Source organism: Pseudorca crassidens, chromosome 21 (genome assembly GCF_039906515.1).
Source record: "Pseudorca crassidens isolate mPseCra1 chromosome 21, mPseCra1.hap1, whole genome shotgun sequence".
NCBI classification, from domain to species: domain Eukaryota; kingdom Metazoa; phylum Chordata; class Mammalia; order Artiodactyla; family Delphinidae; genus Pseudorca; species Pseudorca crassidens.
The window spans coordinates 37776867-37793023 of NC_090316.1; the positions used below are offsets into that span (position 1 = coordinate 37776867).

General features: G+C 40.7%; 1 protein-coding gene across 11 annotated transcripts in view; it reads left to right on the plus strand.

The window, feature by feature from the left end:
- Nucleotides 1-16157, plus strand: part of TENM3 (teneurin transmembrane protein 3) — a 316633-nt gene that overhangs the window by 260426 nt on the left and 40050 nt on the right. For 4 of the 11 annotated variants that reach the window (XM_067721907.1, XM_067721897.1, XM_067721902.1 and 1 more), the window contains 5 exons: nucleotides 151-418; nucleotides 1990-2133; nucleotides 5468-5717; nucleotides 6395-6415; nucleotides 15339-15571. In XM_067721907.1, coding sequence (XP_067578008.1) covers nucleotides 151-418; nucleotides 1990-2133; nucleotides 5468-5717; nucleotides 6395-6415; nucleotides 15339-15571 — 916 coding nt within the window. The remainder of the gene's footprint in view (nucleotides 1-150; nucleotides 419-1989; nucleotides 2134-5467; nucleotides 5718-6394; nucleotides 6416-15338; nucleotides 15572-16157) is intronic. The other 7 variants (XM_067721898.1, XM_067721901.1, XM_067721904.1 and 4 more) reach the window with 3 other exon arrangements.

A 16157-nucleotide genomic window follows, 5' to 3' on the forward strand; every position in this document is an offset into this window, starting at 1 on the left:
ATTTTTAATTATTGAATAAGATAACATCTCAAATGCGTGTTTATGATTAGTGACTCTTTAGGGTCTTATTTTAGTTGCTTGGCTCCGTTCTTTTCAATGCATTTTACCTAATAGCCGTACATGATCACCGTTTGCTTTCTCCAACCCTAGGTACTCCATGAAGAAACCACAATTCCAGGAACAGATTTGAAACTTTCCTACCTGAGTTCCAGAGCTGCTGGATATAAGTCAGTACTTAAGATCACCATGACCCAGTCCGTTATCCCGTTTAATTTAATGAAGGTTCATCTGATGGTAGCTGTAGTAGGAAGACTCTTTCAGAAGTGGTTTCCTGCCTCACCGAACTTGGCCTATACTTTTATATGGGATAAAACAGATGCTTATAATCAAAAGGTCTATGGTCTATCTGAAGCTGTTGGTAAGTCCCATGTAAATATATATTCTGAGCTGAAAACATTGTCTTGAAGTCAGAACTAACATAAAATGCATTTTGCGACACGTGAAAGTCCATGGATAAGCAGAGAGGAAGACAGTAAGGCTGCCTAGGAAAGTGACAAGCTGCTTTGTTTAGCCCTACCATGGGGAAGAGGAATGTACTCCATATGATGAAAAGGAGAAAGCATCCGTTTTTCTGGCTGAAATTACATCTTAGAAGAATGTTCTCAATGAGATTTCAGGCTGCCATGTCCTTCTTTTCATGTTTTTTTCCTTATTGTGTCCCTTCCTTTTTTCGTTTCTTTTTTTCCCTTATAATTTTATTTCGTTAGCTTTCCTTATCCTTTTTTTTTTTTTTTTCCGGTATGCGGGCCTCTCACTGCTGTGGCCTCTCCCGTTGCGGAGCACAGGCTCCGGACGCGCAGGCTCAGCGGCTATGGCTCACGGGCCCAGCCGCTCCGCGGCATGTGGGATCTTCCCGGACCGGGGCACGAACCCGTGTCCCCTGCATCGTCAGGCGGACTCTCAACCACTGCGCCACCAGGGAAGCCCTTTCCTTATCCTTTTTTAAAAATATTTTCAGTATCTAACAGCTAGTGTAGTTTCAACTCATAATGATATTTTTTTTTTCATAATGATATTTTAACATGACATCAGACAACATTTGTGTCCACAAATTATTCCAGCTCTTCTGACTGGAAGAAATAGTCAACTCAGTGGAATGATATTCTTAAAACATCAAGCTAGTTGTTTCACTGCATGACTGGACAATGCCATCAAAGTTTGACCTGTTGAGGTATGCATAGTGTAGCTCCAGGCTCAGGCTCAGAACATCAAAAACTAAAGGAAAACATGTGTTTTGTTCTATTAGCTGTTACCTGAAAATATGGTAGACATTTTATTCTGAAATTAATATATAATTTGGACTGGAATTAGTTCAAATCTGTCAGATAATTGCCACTTCTCCCTTCACTTTGTTCTAAATTTTAAAACCCACGTTTCATTGTGAACTCTGAAGTTTTCCATTTGTAATTTGTTCGTATTAATTTACTGCTAGTTTTATTGCTCGTTCCTGATAACATATGAATATGGTGTCATAACCTGGCTATCTTTTTGCTATATTGAACCTTACTTATAAATATTTTCCATAACTTAATACTCTTGGAAACTAAACATCACTAATTATTCAGACAGCAAACGTTATTTTTAGTTGTTATCATCTGATCAGCATTCAGGGCTGATTTATCGGATCTAATGATTCGCCCAGTTGCCTGATCTGAACTTCATTTTGTGCTGTGAACCCCTTGTGATAAGTGGGAAAAAATACTAGTTTTCTATTAAGTCAGTACAGAAATAATATTTGGAGATCACTTTTTAGAAAAACACCTTTTATGTGATCAAATCTTCTCATATAAAAATAGACTCTGCTCACAAATAAGTGGAAATACAGTCTCAGAGCACATCAGTGAAAAAAGCAGTTTTATCAAAATAATGAAATAAATTCCATTTCTGCCTGTGTTTGGGAAGATGAACTGTGACTTGTTTTGATTCTAGTGTCGGTTGGATACGAATATGAGTCGTGTCTGGACCTGACTTTGTGGGAGAAAAGGACCGCCATATTGCAAGGCTACGAATTAGATGCTTCCAACATGGGCGGTTGGACATTAAATAAACATCACGTATTGGACGTTCAGAATGGTAAGATCTTGTTCACAGATAATATTACTCACCTTCAAATTGATTAAACTGCAGCAATATTTTATCCCATGCATGCTGTAGGATCAGAATTAGTAGGGGGAAAAAAGTGTATTTTCAAAGACTATAAAAGCCTAAAGTGGGAACTACATAATACACGTCACAATGTTCATATGCTCGCCACCAACATAGTTTTCCCAGGAAGTCAGTGAGTTGATCCAAAGTGCTTTAGGGAGGTTTACGAAAAATGAAGGGAGGGAGATTTTTTTTAAGTAAAGAAAAAATAAAATGCCAAGTGACTTTACCAAAATGTTTCTAGTAGATCTTAATCCTTAAGTAATTAGTCTGTTCTCAGTATCTAGATTATTTTTCAGTTCTTCTTAGACTGTATTTGAGGGAAAAAACTTCTCCCACTCAAATTGGGTTACATATACTGTCATTTGACTTTGCAAGTAATCTAGAAAAAAAAGCAAGAATCAAGAGTATTATGTGTTGTAGACCTTATAAGTAAATATGCTCTGAAAAAACATGTCAGATCTCACAAACCAAAAGAGATAAATTATTTGCAAAATGTGACCCGCTTCATCTCACAAAGAATGTTATTTACATTAAACAAATTCTGTTGTCTTCGCTCTGTTTCTAACATTTTACCCACATGCCGGCTACATCTCAGATAATGTATAGGTGCTTTGCTAGAAAGACAGAATCCTAAGGTAACTTGCTGTCACCTCCTATCCTGAACCATATACCATGCTAGTAACTCTCTGCCCTTCTCTTACGAATAGCCAGAGAAGAATTCAGTCTTGTCGAAATAATCTAGCTTTTCTCTTAGCGGAGGTTTCTGAGGTTCAGAATGCCGAATTGAGCATGCAATACAACTAAATATTTAACTATGATTAATGGCCGCTTTTTCAGACTAATGTTGCTTTGATATTGATTCTTTTTGTAAAAAAAAAAAAAAAAAAAAGTGTGTCGGAGTTGGAGAGGATACATTTTAAACTTTCCAAACGTGCTAAATCTAAAACAGTTTCCAGGCCAGTGCTTGAAAATGCTGGGCCTCACCTCCAGAAGAGAATCGGACTGAGCGAATCAGCAGTAAGAAAAAGACAAACCAGAAAGACCGTTTGCACCTCTCCTAGTTTATACCGGTGCTAAGCTCTCCTTCCTTTCCGGCTGTGTCCTGGACTTCAGGTTTTAGTTCACTTTGCACCTCAGAAGGTTGGGAGCAGAGCCGAAAACTAGTGCCACATGCAGCACATGCTTTGGAGACGTGGGGCGTCCCAACCCCAGAGGATGCTCTCTATGCCCTCTCTGGTCATCAGCAGTGTCTGAAGCCTGCTACATCAGTCACGAGGTTTAACCACGTCTTTCAAAATGCAAAACCATGTGGCTGCCATGCTAGTAGCGGCTCTCAATTAAATTCTCTACAATTATATTTCACATGGTTTGACATATTGCTATATTCCTCCAGTTCTTTACCAACAAAATGGGAGGAAAAACCTCTCCACATGCATTTTAGTTATTATGAGAACATGGGGTAAAGTTCATAACCAGTTCGCCACAGGATTTCACCCAAGAGATTATGAACCAGTAAGAAGAGTACAAGCAAAGAACTTGAGGAAAGCCCGTACCTGATACTCAACACTCAGTGTCATATTCGGGAGGATTAAGAAACGCATAGATATTCTGCGTGTGGATATATATAGTAAAAATAGGTACAGTCTGCCAGAGAATAATGTATAGTTAATTTTTTTTTTTTTTTGGCTGTGTTGGGTCTTCGTTTCTGTGCGAGGGCTTTCTCTAGTTGCGGCGAGCGGGGTCCACTCTTCATCGCGGTGCGCGGGCCTCTCACTGTCACGGCCTCTCTTGTTGCGGAGCACAGGCTCCAGACGCGCAGGCTCGGTAGTTGTGGCTCATGGGCCTAGTTGCTCTGCGGCATGTGGGATCTTCCCAGACCAGGGCTCGAACCCGTGTCCCCTGCATTGGCAGGCAGACTCTCAACCACTGCGCCACCAGGGAAGCTCTTAATTTTTATTAAGATATCAGGTCAGATGTAAAAACTGGGCCACGCCAAATTCCGTCCTCCAAAAAAATGGTTATAAATTATAAAATAGATATTATTTTAAAACGCAAGCTAACCTAATTCACAGAGAACTGATTGTGATTTCAGATTTTATCCAAGAGCAGTTTGACAAGTAGTGGCTTTTCAAAGTGACGTGTGTCTAATTGAGTAAACAAAGTGATTTGTAATCATGACAAGGTGGATGAGCTATGGAAATATATTAAGGAAGAAGAGAAGACAAAAATGTAGACAGTGACAAGTGTTTGTGCAGGCACCCTGGAACATGGAAATAAATATTCTCATGTTCATCTTTCTATTCCGTCATAATAGAGGAGAATCACGAAAAGACCGATCGCTCTAAGAAATGAAGGAATAAGTCAGATGCAGTAGAGCAGTAGGCCGACTTTGTGGGACTGTCCTGATGAAAATTACAGAACTGGCTCTTCTAGGAAATTATAGTCCCGTAATTGTCAAATAACGTAATCACAGAAAGAGAGATCTTAGGGCTCATTAATGTATTCTTTGAATATTCAAGTCAAAATGCCTTTCATCTGCTCTTATGATCCAGCCTTATTTAGATGATTTTCCCTGAATTTGAATAAACCTGTTTTATCAGTCCTGATTTCTTTGTGTAGATTGGCTATGATTATTACATCACCCAAATAGCAAAGCATTAAAAAAATCAGTGATAAACTCATAAAGAAGAAATTCATATTTACGGTGCCCATTTTTATTAGTTGGATTAATATAGAATGTTTTCGACATCCTGTAACAATTAGGCAAACTTGCAGTTCCCTAAAGAACATTGTGTAGAGATGGTTCTCAAACTCGGTTGCACATTAAGAGCATCTGGAGAGTTTTAAAAAATCTCAGTGCCAAGGCTGCACCCCAAATCAATTAAATCAGCATCCCTCAGGGTGAGATCCCAGCATCAGTAGTTTTTACAGCTCCCCTGTCAGTTCCAATGTGTAGCCAAGTTTGAGAATCACTGATGTTGAGAATTTGGGTTTTTACGTTTTCTTGTTAGTCCTTTGTTTCTTCCACCAGATATTCCTTAAATCCGTAACAGACGGCATTTTTTGATGTATCCTCTGTATCTTGCCATATAATATCTTACACTAGGTAACTGAATGGAGTTCTTTCCAAAAGCACTTTAGATGACAGTTTTCCCAGTCCAACTCGAAAAGGCAGTGAATTGTGGTTTCTAGAGTGAACACGTTTGCTTTTCATCTCTGCTCCTTTCATCTTAAGAAAAATGTGTTTTCTCTCTTCTAGGTATACTGTACAAGGGAAACGGAGAAAACCAGTTTATCTCCCAGCAGCCTCCTGTCGTCAGCAGCATCATGGGCAACGGCCGGAGGCGCAGCATCTCGTGCCCGAGCTGCAATGGTCCAGCTGACGGGAATAAACTCTTGGCCCCAGTGGCGTTAGCCTGTGGGATCGACGGCAGCCTGTACGTGGGGGACTTCAACTACGTGCGGCGGATGCTCCCTTCCGGGAACGTGACGAGCGTCTTGGAACTGAGGTATGTCTCTGCGTAGCTCGGGACTTTGATCAGAGCTAAACACGCCTTTATTTAAAAAATGTTGAATCTAACGTACTGATTCATTTATTTAAACGTACCTTTCCAGTGTTTACAATTCTCCTTAGGAAGCAGTTAAATTCTTGGTTAAAGGTAAGAAAAGCCCAGCACGTATATGTTGTGCCATAAATGCATAGAAGACTATGAAGCCACCCAGCGTGTAAGCGTCGCACTGTCCCAGTGAATTCTCTGTGCTGCAATAAGCCATCTTTGGAATAACCTTATGATACAGGTTGTCACTCTTTTGTTTCACATGCGTTGAAATTAAGGCGTAAAATATTTTCCTACAGTATTGGGACATAATAGCAAACCAACTAAGCCTATAACTTTCAACTAGAATACTGGATCTTCAAGTTGGGTTAACCCATCAACCATAATGCCAGTAGTTAAAGTAACAAATTGCTGTTTTTGCATTGTTCATTTAAGTGTGATTATCAAAATCATCCTATTCTGTAAGTTATTTGAGGAACCTTGACCTACAAAATTCATTTCCAGTGTTATTTCTGCTTAAGTCAGCAATTTTCCATAAAATAATTAAAATCTCGGTATTCAACTCATGATGTAGAAACCTTTTCTAACTATGCTTTTTTCTCCGCCTTTTTTTGTCTGCTTCCACCAAGAAATAAAGATTTTAGACATAGGTAAGCATCTTGCTTAAAAGTTATTGTATATTTTTGAATGTCCTTTTTACTTTTCAGTGTGACTATCTGACATCGTTTTCTAAGAACATTTCATCATGAGAGAGGAAACTCAGTATCACAGAACATCTAAGGAATGAAAACTACTCAAATGAACTACTATTATACAACATCTTGCAGCTCCTATTGTGCAATTTATATTTTCAAATTGGCTAACAAAGTAAATTCTGTCACAAAAAAATTAGTATAATGAACATCTCTATGTAACAACAACAAAAAACTCTGTAAACTTCAGTTACTGACTCTGAGCTGTATAGAACAGAACATGTGAAGCACGGCTGGGAGAGTTTACGGAGAGTTGATTTGACCAATAGCCAGGGCAGATTCTGCTTTATTGGGCCCAAAGCTTATTCAATTTGGGGGATTCTGTTTAAGAAAAAGAATCTAAAAATAGTTTACTTCGGCAAATTTTTAAAAACATAAGATCGCCTGAATACGCTGCCAGGGCCCTCATTGGTCTTGGAAGGAACCCATACAAGTGAAGGGGCCCTAAAGGTTAAGCTTTCTTGACTTCCTGGTAAATTCATTGCTGCTGCAGTTAAAACTGTGTGTTTAAAACCCATTTATGTTTTCCTAAGTTGAGAGAATTACTAGATTTGAGTTTTAAGAAATAGTGTCTCCACTGACATTATTATGGAAGAAAAGACTTTCCTCGAGGCTAAGAATGATTATAGTCGAAGCAAATATATAGGTTCAAAAGTTTTCCAGATTCTGTTTGCTCTGTACGCTTAGCTGAGAAGGTACGGGGCAAGCTTGTATAATATATGGACACTTTTGACTGAAAAACTTTCCTCAGGACAGCAAAAAAAAAAAAAAAAAAGGGAGAAAAAAATATGTTTGCAAGTAAAGCTAGCCAAAAAAAGGAAGACATATTGGATACACTAAATGTAGTTTGGCCATTAAAATAACTAATAAAATGATATTAGATAGAAAAATTAGTGATAGTTTATGTGAAGTCCTTGAGATGAATAAACCCACATGACTCAGTTAAACTGTTGTGTAGAGATTGACAACTAGGAAATTAAAAAGTTCTGCTGAAAGATGTGTAGCTGTTGCATATCGGTACGACCAGGCCTGGTCCTAAGACCTTTTCCTAAGCTCCCCCATTGATCTTATGCTACCAGCTAATAGCCCAGCCCATGCAAAAACTAACACGGAATTTCTCCAGACTTCTGAGCCTGCAAAGCTCTGCTTTCAGAAACCACAGCAGAATATCAAACTTTTTCTGGCCTTGCCTTCTTAGTAACTGTGGAGAAAAGAAGACAACCTGGTGTGTGCACCAACTAAATGCAAAAACACTGGAGGCAATACAGAAAGCCCATCAAAGCAGCCACCTTTTAACAAGCGGGCCTGTTCCATGCCAGGCACGGTGCCAGATACACGGTGCTGCAGACCCACATAACAGCCCTTCCGGGTTACACAGGAACTGACAGAGGCTCAAGGAGGTTGTGTATCTTCCCCAAGATACATAACTAAGAAATGGGGAGCAGAGATTTGAATGCCTCTAAAACGTGTGTTCTTTGCACTATACCACACAGCCAGTTTTCATCTGTCCAAATGGCCAGGTTTCTACGGGCTAATGCCCTGGGTGTGCAAAAAGCTAGATTTATTTCACAATCATTTGACAAATTACCTAGAACTATCGTCTCTCTGGGAAAAAAATCTATGAGGTTAGAGCTACCTTTTTTATCAACAGTACTTTATAAAATGAACTCATTACGTACTAACGCGTGCTGTTCGGCAGTGATACTCATTGTAACCCGTCTCTCATGATTCTCCCCTGTACGTTATCCTGGCTACGTGTGGGTGCTTGCATTTCCTTTATGCGCCATGCATGTAAAATAAACTGGTTTGGGTTTTAACTTGATTTCGTCTTTATTAAGTCAGTGTTAACTGATCGCTTACCATGTGCTGGGCTCTTGGACAAATTGTAGTGTGAGACAAAGTCCATGCTCTCAGAACTCCCAATCTAGTAGGGGAAACAAGATGTGCATGTAATGGACTGAATCACATCATCAGTGTCGTTCTTTGACGCTTCATCACATCCGTGGCCTGTCCTGCGAGAGTAACTGTACAGGAAGGGATTCCTGGGAAATGGGAGCGTGGGTCGGAGGTTTCCCGGAAGGTGGGTATTTGCCGTAGCTCTAAGGTGAAGTCTGCTTACACAAAACAACCAGGAGGAAGGAGGGCAGTCATGAATAAAGTGAAACAGGGAGGAGCCCAAGCTGACTACCTGTTGGATCTGTTTCTTTTACTTTAACCCTTGCTTCCCGTTGCTTTTGTTCACTGAAAGGATACTGTCTATACACAATGGCCTGCCCCGGGGAACCCTGCCGCTCTGCCTGAATGTTAAACCAAAGTGTCTTTGTTCAGGGGAACATCCGGACCCTGCCCACCTGCGGATGGCTGCAAGAAAGAAGAAATTAACACATCCCCTCCCCCCGGCTGGCCATTCCAGGGGATATTTCCAAAACTTGTGGCCTTTTTACTTTACTTCCTTATCTCCTCCCCGTCACTGTGCTATAAAAGAAACTGGCATCCAAAGCCCGATAAGATGGTTATTTGGGGACTGTAGCCTGCCACCTTCTCGGTCTGTGGCTTTCCGAATAAAGTGGTATCCCCTGCCTCAACACAGCATCTCCGATTTATTAGGCTGTCATGCGGCGAGCAGAGTGAGCTTGGACTCGGTAACAAAAGAATATAGAGTAAGTCAACTCACGTGCTCAAAAGAGACGAGCGGGACATGTTCTAAGAGGAGCCCGATCCACTTCAAAGTTATAATTTTGATAATACCAAAATTACCATATTGGTAATAATGAGAGACACAGGTAGAAAGGCAGGTTAGGGTCAGAGAGCTCAGGGCCTTGGTAGCTCTAAGGAGTTCCTCTCCTGTCCTACAGGGTAACAGAGACAGTAGGGAACCATGGTCTGGTCTTGAACAAGATAGCGGCATCTCAAAGTGGCCTTTTAGGTGAATCTGGTATCAGTGTTCAGGATGACTTGAAGATCAGTTGGAAGGCTGTTACGTGAAACCACGAGATGCTACCTGAAATAGTCTGGCAAGTCATGAAGGCAATCAGCCAATAAAATAAAGGAAGGCAGAGGATGGACACACTGTGTATGGCTGATGAAAAAGAGGAAGATGTAGAAGATAACCAAGGCTTTTGAGTTCAAGTCATCAAACAGAGGACAAAATCATTGACAAAAATAGGGATTCCCTTCACTTAGTAACTAATTTATCAAAATTGACCTAAACAAAATGACGATATTTCAGCTCATCGGAGCTTCTTCATTTAGCTTAAAAATTAAAATTCTTTTCAGGTGCTTCTTCCTAGTTACCTACCTGTATCATCTTCCTTTTGCCAGATGATAGGATCCACCTGGATTTCTCCTTAGCCCCACTCTCCCGGCTAGCATAAACATCATGAAAGGCTTAGGAGTAGGTGATAGGAAGAAAAAGAAAACTATGTCTAAATCCATGAAAATGGACAGAGAAGTGGGTTGTTAATGATTGAGTAGAGTAGGAAAATGTGCACTTCTGCTCCTCTATGTGTGTTTCATGCCCTGTCAACAGTCTCATTAATTGGACTAATGGGGGGAAAGAATGAATAAAAATATTGAATAGTAAAATAAATATAAGAACAATAGTCTTAATATTTTAAAATTCAAAATATTCTGTCATACCAAATTTATTAAGTACTTGTCAGGATATTGTATCAAATCAAAGTCTCTAGCTATACTTTAATGAATAGTTATAAATACTGCCGAACATATTAACTTTTTACATAAATGGGAGCTTCTGAAATGCTTAGAAAATAAGTTTCTTTTATATATGCTGAACATTTCCTCTTACGATGTTTATAGTGTTAGTTTGCTAACAAACCCTTTTTGTAGGCAGTAAATTTTAGCTCACTCCTGTTCCAATGCTTTAAAATTCCAAAATAAAGGAAACTAAATTAATTAACTAATACCAGCCAAGGGGCATTTAAGCATGGAGGTCTAAAACTAAACTTTGTGAATTTTATATTGCCAATTAAAAGATCAAAGAAAGGGTCAATCACAGTACTGTGAAATTGAACCGGTTAAAGTTTAGATACGAAACTATAAAATTTTGATTCAGCACTTCTCATTGACTTAATATTTAAAAATTAAGCAGGCACAAAAATATCGCATCCCGAAACCCTGCTTGCAATAATACAAACAGTCTTTCATTAGCCAGAAAATCACAGTTTAATTTTATACATAAATGTAATTTATGCTTCTTCAGACACTCTGTGTTCCAAGTGCTGTGGTACAGTTTCCAGCTAAAAAGATTAAAAGTGCTAATGATATCTATTCTATAGCTTGTCCTTTGCAAATATTTCTCAAGTGTAAGAAGGTTGAATTATGACAAAATAAATGAGCAAATCTAGTCTGCATTTACCACCGGGTCTGTTTCTAACTGAGGAAGATGCAGAGAAAACGGCTTGGTAGTTGTGATGATCCAGGCAGTTCAGGGTGAGTTAAGAATCAAGGCACAGTAATAGTAAAGGCTCTTCACTTGATCTCAGTTTCTTTGATTTTGCTGCTATTAGTCACAATCTCAATGTTATCATAAACCTTTCTGAAATGAAACTCCCAGTCAGTCACACAAGGCTATTGTACTTCTGCTGAATAGAGATTGCCCCCCATTTCCTGCACCCCAGCTGCCAGCGGCTGACCGTTTGCAGTCATCATAGCCTCCCGTGTTCACAGATGTATTACTGATCTAAAAGCTCATCACCCGTTTGTACCACCATCCCAGCCTCTCCAGGGCTTTGGCTTTTCAGGAAGGCAGAAGGACAAGAACCGCTATCAGAAAACTCTGTCCTTAGATCAGGTGTCCTTGAATCCCAGACGCGTCGCACACGTGGCTCAGAGCTTCTTGCCACCAGCCTGGCAACTGAAAATTTCCAAATTCGTCTTTTCTTTTAGAGTTTCAGTACAGATCCCTTCTTTCATTTAGGGAAGGCTGGAACCCAAGAAGCAGCTCTAGGTTGCCATAGCAAGCTGCCCTGCCGGCAGTGGATGTAGCTCTCGTTTCCTGCTATTCTGTGGGGAGTATTTCCAGGAGCACATTCTCTTCTGCAGGGCCACGTGCTCCTCCACATTTGTTCTTCTGGACAGTAGAGTTCTCTGCAAGATTAGAGCCTTCACTTGGTGGACATCTTTCAAGCCACTGGCACATACTGCTTGGTTTAGAAATTTCTGTGTCCTCAAGGAAGGAGTGCTTCAGGACAGGAAATAGCAAATATAAAGCACCACTTTGGACCTTCTCTTACTGCTGTCCCACTGGAATAAAAGTTATGCCAATAAAGGCAAAGCTTATGACTCGAATGTCCATTATTTTTGGACCAAGAAAACTCATGCCCTATAGCTGAAGAGAGTGCCACTGCTACTCAAGCAGCCGTCTCAGAAGTCTGTTGTTTTTTCTCAGAATGAGGGACATCATGAAAAAGTATGCATTCTTCATTTACCTTTATCATCATTGCTCCAGAAACAATTCAAACTGGATGTTTTAAGAAGGATCTGCGTCGTTTTAGTAGTTTAGATGTTATAGTATAACAGCAGGACCAAGGAAACAAATTTGAACGTATCCAAATTTAGAGAATTTTTTTTCCTTGTTTACATTTTCAGAAGTCAAGTTATAGTTTAGTTAACAGTAATTATTACACTTCTACACGGGCTAGAGTTATAAGGCAAAAAGACGTAGCAATGTAAGAGGAGACAGGATACAAGCCAATGTTAAGAATAGCTAGGGGGGCTTCCCTGGTGGCGCAGTGGTTGAGAGTCCGCCTGCCGATGCAGGGGGCACGGGTTCGTGCCCCGGTCAGGGAAGATCCCTCATGCCGCGGAGCGGCTGGGCCCGTGAGCCATGGCTGCTGAGCCTGTGCTCCGCAACGGGAGAGGCCACAGCAGTGAGAGCGGCCCGCATACCGCGCAAAAAAAAAAAAAAAAAAAGAATAGCTAATGCTTATTTTTTTTAAGCATTTTTAAATTTTTAAAATTTATTATTTATAAATTTATTTATTTATTTTTGGCTGTGTTGGCTGCTGTGCGCGGGCTTTCTCTAGTTGTGGCAAGCAGGGGGGCTACTCTTTGTTGCGGTGCACGGACTTCTCATTGCGGTGGCTTCTCTTGTTGCGGAGCACAGGCTCTAGGCACACGGGCTTCAGTAGTTGTGGCACGTGGGCTCAGTAGTTGTGTCTCGCGGGTTCTAGAGCGCAGGCTCAGTAGTTGTGGCGCACGGGCTTAGTTGCTCCGCGGCATGTGGAATCTTCCCGGACCAGGGCTCGAACCCGTGTCCCCTGCACTAGCAGGCGGATTCTTAACCACTGCACCACCAGGGAAGCCCAGCTAATGCTTACTGAGTACATACTGTGTGGCAGGCACTGTTCTAAGGATTGTACTTGTACTAGTTCATGTAACCCTCTCAGCATCCTATGAAATCTGCATTATTATCACCTTTACAGATAAGGAATCTGAGGTCACACAGTGAGTGATGCAGCTAGTGTTCAGACCTAGGCAATCTGGTCCGAAGGTCATGCTCATAGCTGTACAACTGGCAAGAAAATAAAATGTATGTATGTATACTTACAACCAGCCGTACAATAATTAGTATGTAATCAGGAGATAGGAAAGACTAAAGAATCTCTCCAATGTCATGTCTTCCAAAATAGACCCAGCTTGACTGAGTTGCAGCTGTGTCACCAGCTATATATACCTACCTGGAAGATCAGCTCTGTCGATATCAGACTGATTATAGGGGGGAAAAAGCCTCTATCAAATTGCTCTGAATGTTATACTGATATGTAACTTTTCACTTCATTACAGAGTAATAAACTACCGCACTAAGGAACACCATATGTCTCGTTGCATTTAAAACTTCAGGCATCGGGACTTCCCTGGCGGTCCAGTGGTTAAAGCTCGGTGCTCCCAGTGCAGGGGGCACGGGTTCGATCCCTGTTCAGGGAACTAAAATCCCACATGCCGTGGGGCAGCTAAGCCCGCCGCACCTCAACAAAGAGCCCACGGGCTGCTATGAAAGATCCTGCAACTAAGACCCGATGCAGCCAAACACAAATAAATAACTTTTTTTAATTTAAAAATAAAAATTAAATAAAATTAAATCTCAGGCATGAACTTATAAACATGATACAATAACACTGAGCATGGCGAGTTGATCATCAGCTCTAACCCAGTAGTTCTGAAGGACTTTTATGTCAGATGGCTTTTTGCATCTCTTTATGAGTTCTTCATATCACTTTTCACCCTTTTCCCTCATATTTACACACTCAAGACCTCTTGCTCTAACCTGTTTCTTGTCACTAAAAGATATTAAAGGCTGGAAAGGAGAATCTGAAGGCGTTCAAGCCTTTGTGGGTCTGGGTGTTTGTCTACCAACATCACCGCCACAGAGCTTTCTAGAGCCCCAGAGGCCTCTACAGACCCCATGTGTGGCCAGCTGTCCCCTCTACCAACGTGAGAAACACCAGTGAACACTAGAGCCTTTCACAGCAGAGCCTTTCACAGCAGAATATCACAGCAGAGTCAAGTGCACGTGCTCACCACTTAAAAAGAAGAGCATTAAGTAGTGAGAACTGCTTCATTAGAACCTAACTAGTAATGAGAAAACTACTAAACCATTACTCAGGATAAATATTTTCATGTAGTTAGATTTATACTACATATTTTAAATATCTACATATAAAATAAATGGAAACAAGCCTGTAAGTGTGTGTGTGTGGAGAGAGAAAGAGAATGAGAATAAAATCAGTAAAACCAATTTTGTCATCGAAAGACTTGTGGAATCTCCGAGATTCTTGCCTTTGTCAAGGCACCAAATCATTTAAACTCTTTTTAGAATTTTTTTTTCAGAAGGCAATATTTGCACACAGTACAAAATTACATTAATTCCAAGAATGTGGTGTTGAGTATATGTAAGGGGATTACCTTGCAATTTCAACTATATGTCATAATTTGTCCATTCCTTGCTAACGTTGGTCTTAACCGTTTTTACAGGTAACGGGACATAACATATTTTACATTTGCACTAATTTAGATTTATAAAATTGAGGTACTCTGTATTGTGAACAAATGTCTGTATGTCACCAAATTCACAGACATGTTTTAGAGCAGCTTAATTTGCAAATTTTAAAAATGGAAGTGAGGAACCCAGCATTCTGACTCAGTGCGTTAGGCCACTAAGACTGCCTCCTTCTCTTGAATGGCCTCATTTTAGTATTGAACCCCATAGCTCAGAACAGACGTTGTCACTGCGTCAGATTACCTTTCTGGATTCCAGTAGAGCAACCCAGACAGACACAGCACTACTTTTTTTTTTCTTTCAAAAAAAGTAATTTTTTTGGAGCCAGGTGGTTTTGGTTTGATTGCAAGAGAAGACAGGAGGTTTCCCTACCGTGAGATGCAAGTGAAATCACTAGTATGTTAATACTTCACTGGTGAGTTTGGTAGAGACACCCGTCCCCGGGAATAAACTTGAAGCCTGTCACTCAAAGGCTGTATGTTAATGGCTTTGAACTGAACCAAAAGGATTCCGAGAACTTGCTTCTTTGTTTCAGGCTGGAAGCATGTTGCCTTGTAAAGGTGATTATTTTTAAGATGGCCGTTTCCTAAATTGTTAAATCCTTGGCAACAGACAAGGAAGGAAAGCAGTCACATTAGAGGTTGCCACCAATTCTTCCACCCGTTGTTCCGGGGGGGGGGGGGCCGGGGGGAGGGTCTCGGTTTATAATTAGTTTCTCATCAACTGTTTTATTTTGCTTTCAATTTCTGTGTTTTAGGAGTAACTTTCTTTGTGATGTTTATGTATCATCTTTCTTTACAGCAGCAGCCCAGCTCATAGATACTACCTTGCAACTGATCCAGTCTCAGGGGATTTGTATGTTTCTGACACTAACACTCGCAGGATTTATCGCCCGAAGTCACTCACGGGTGCAAAAGACTTGACTAAAAATGCTGAAGTGGTTGCAGGGACAGGAGAACAGTGCCTTCCTTTTGATGAAGCCAGATGTGGGGATGGAGGGAAGGCTGTGGAAGCCACACTCATGAGTCCCAAAGGTACTGGCATTTATCAATTTGAGGATTTCTTTTTATTAAAAAAAAAAAAAAATGTGGAAAATCCAGTTAGTGCCTGATTGTGTTTCATGCTGCATCTAATATTTTACCCTCAGCTGTGTTCTGGAAAAGGCTGTTTCACATCTTTTAAAAGCTACTTAGTGTGAAACTGCTAGAATCCTAAGTTGATTTTACAGTAAATATTAGGTTCTTGGCATTTTTTATCGTACCTTTTTTTTTCAACTTTTGAAAGAATCAAGCAACTACCCAGTATCATTCAGGTCGCATCCTGTTCAACTTCAAGGAAGTATCTGAATTCTTTTTTTTTTTTTCCATTGTCCTGGAATTTCTTTGTCATGAATGAGTCCCAGGCCTCCTTAAAAGCCATCACTGGGCTTCCCTGGTGGCGCAGTGGTTGAGAGCCCGCCTGCCGGTGCAGGGGACCGGGGTTCGTGTCCCGGTCCGGGAAGATCCCACGTGCCGCGGAGCCTGCGCATCCGGAGCCTGTGCTCCGCAACGGGAGAGGCCGCAACAGTGAGAGACCCGCGTACCACAAAAAAAAAAAAAAGCCATCACTAAGCAACCCTAT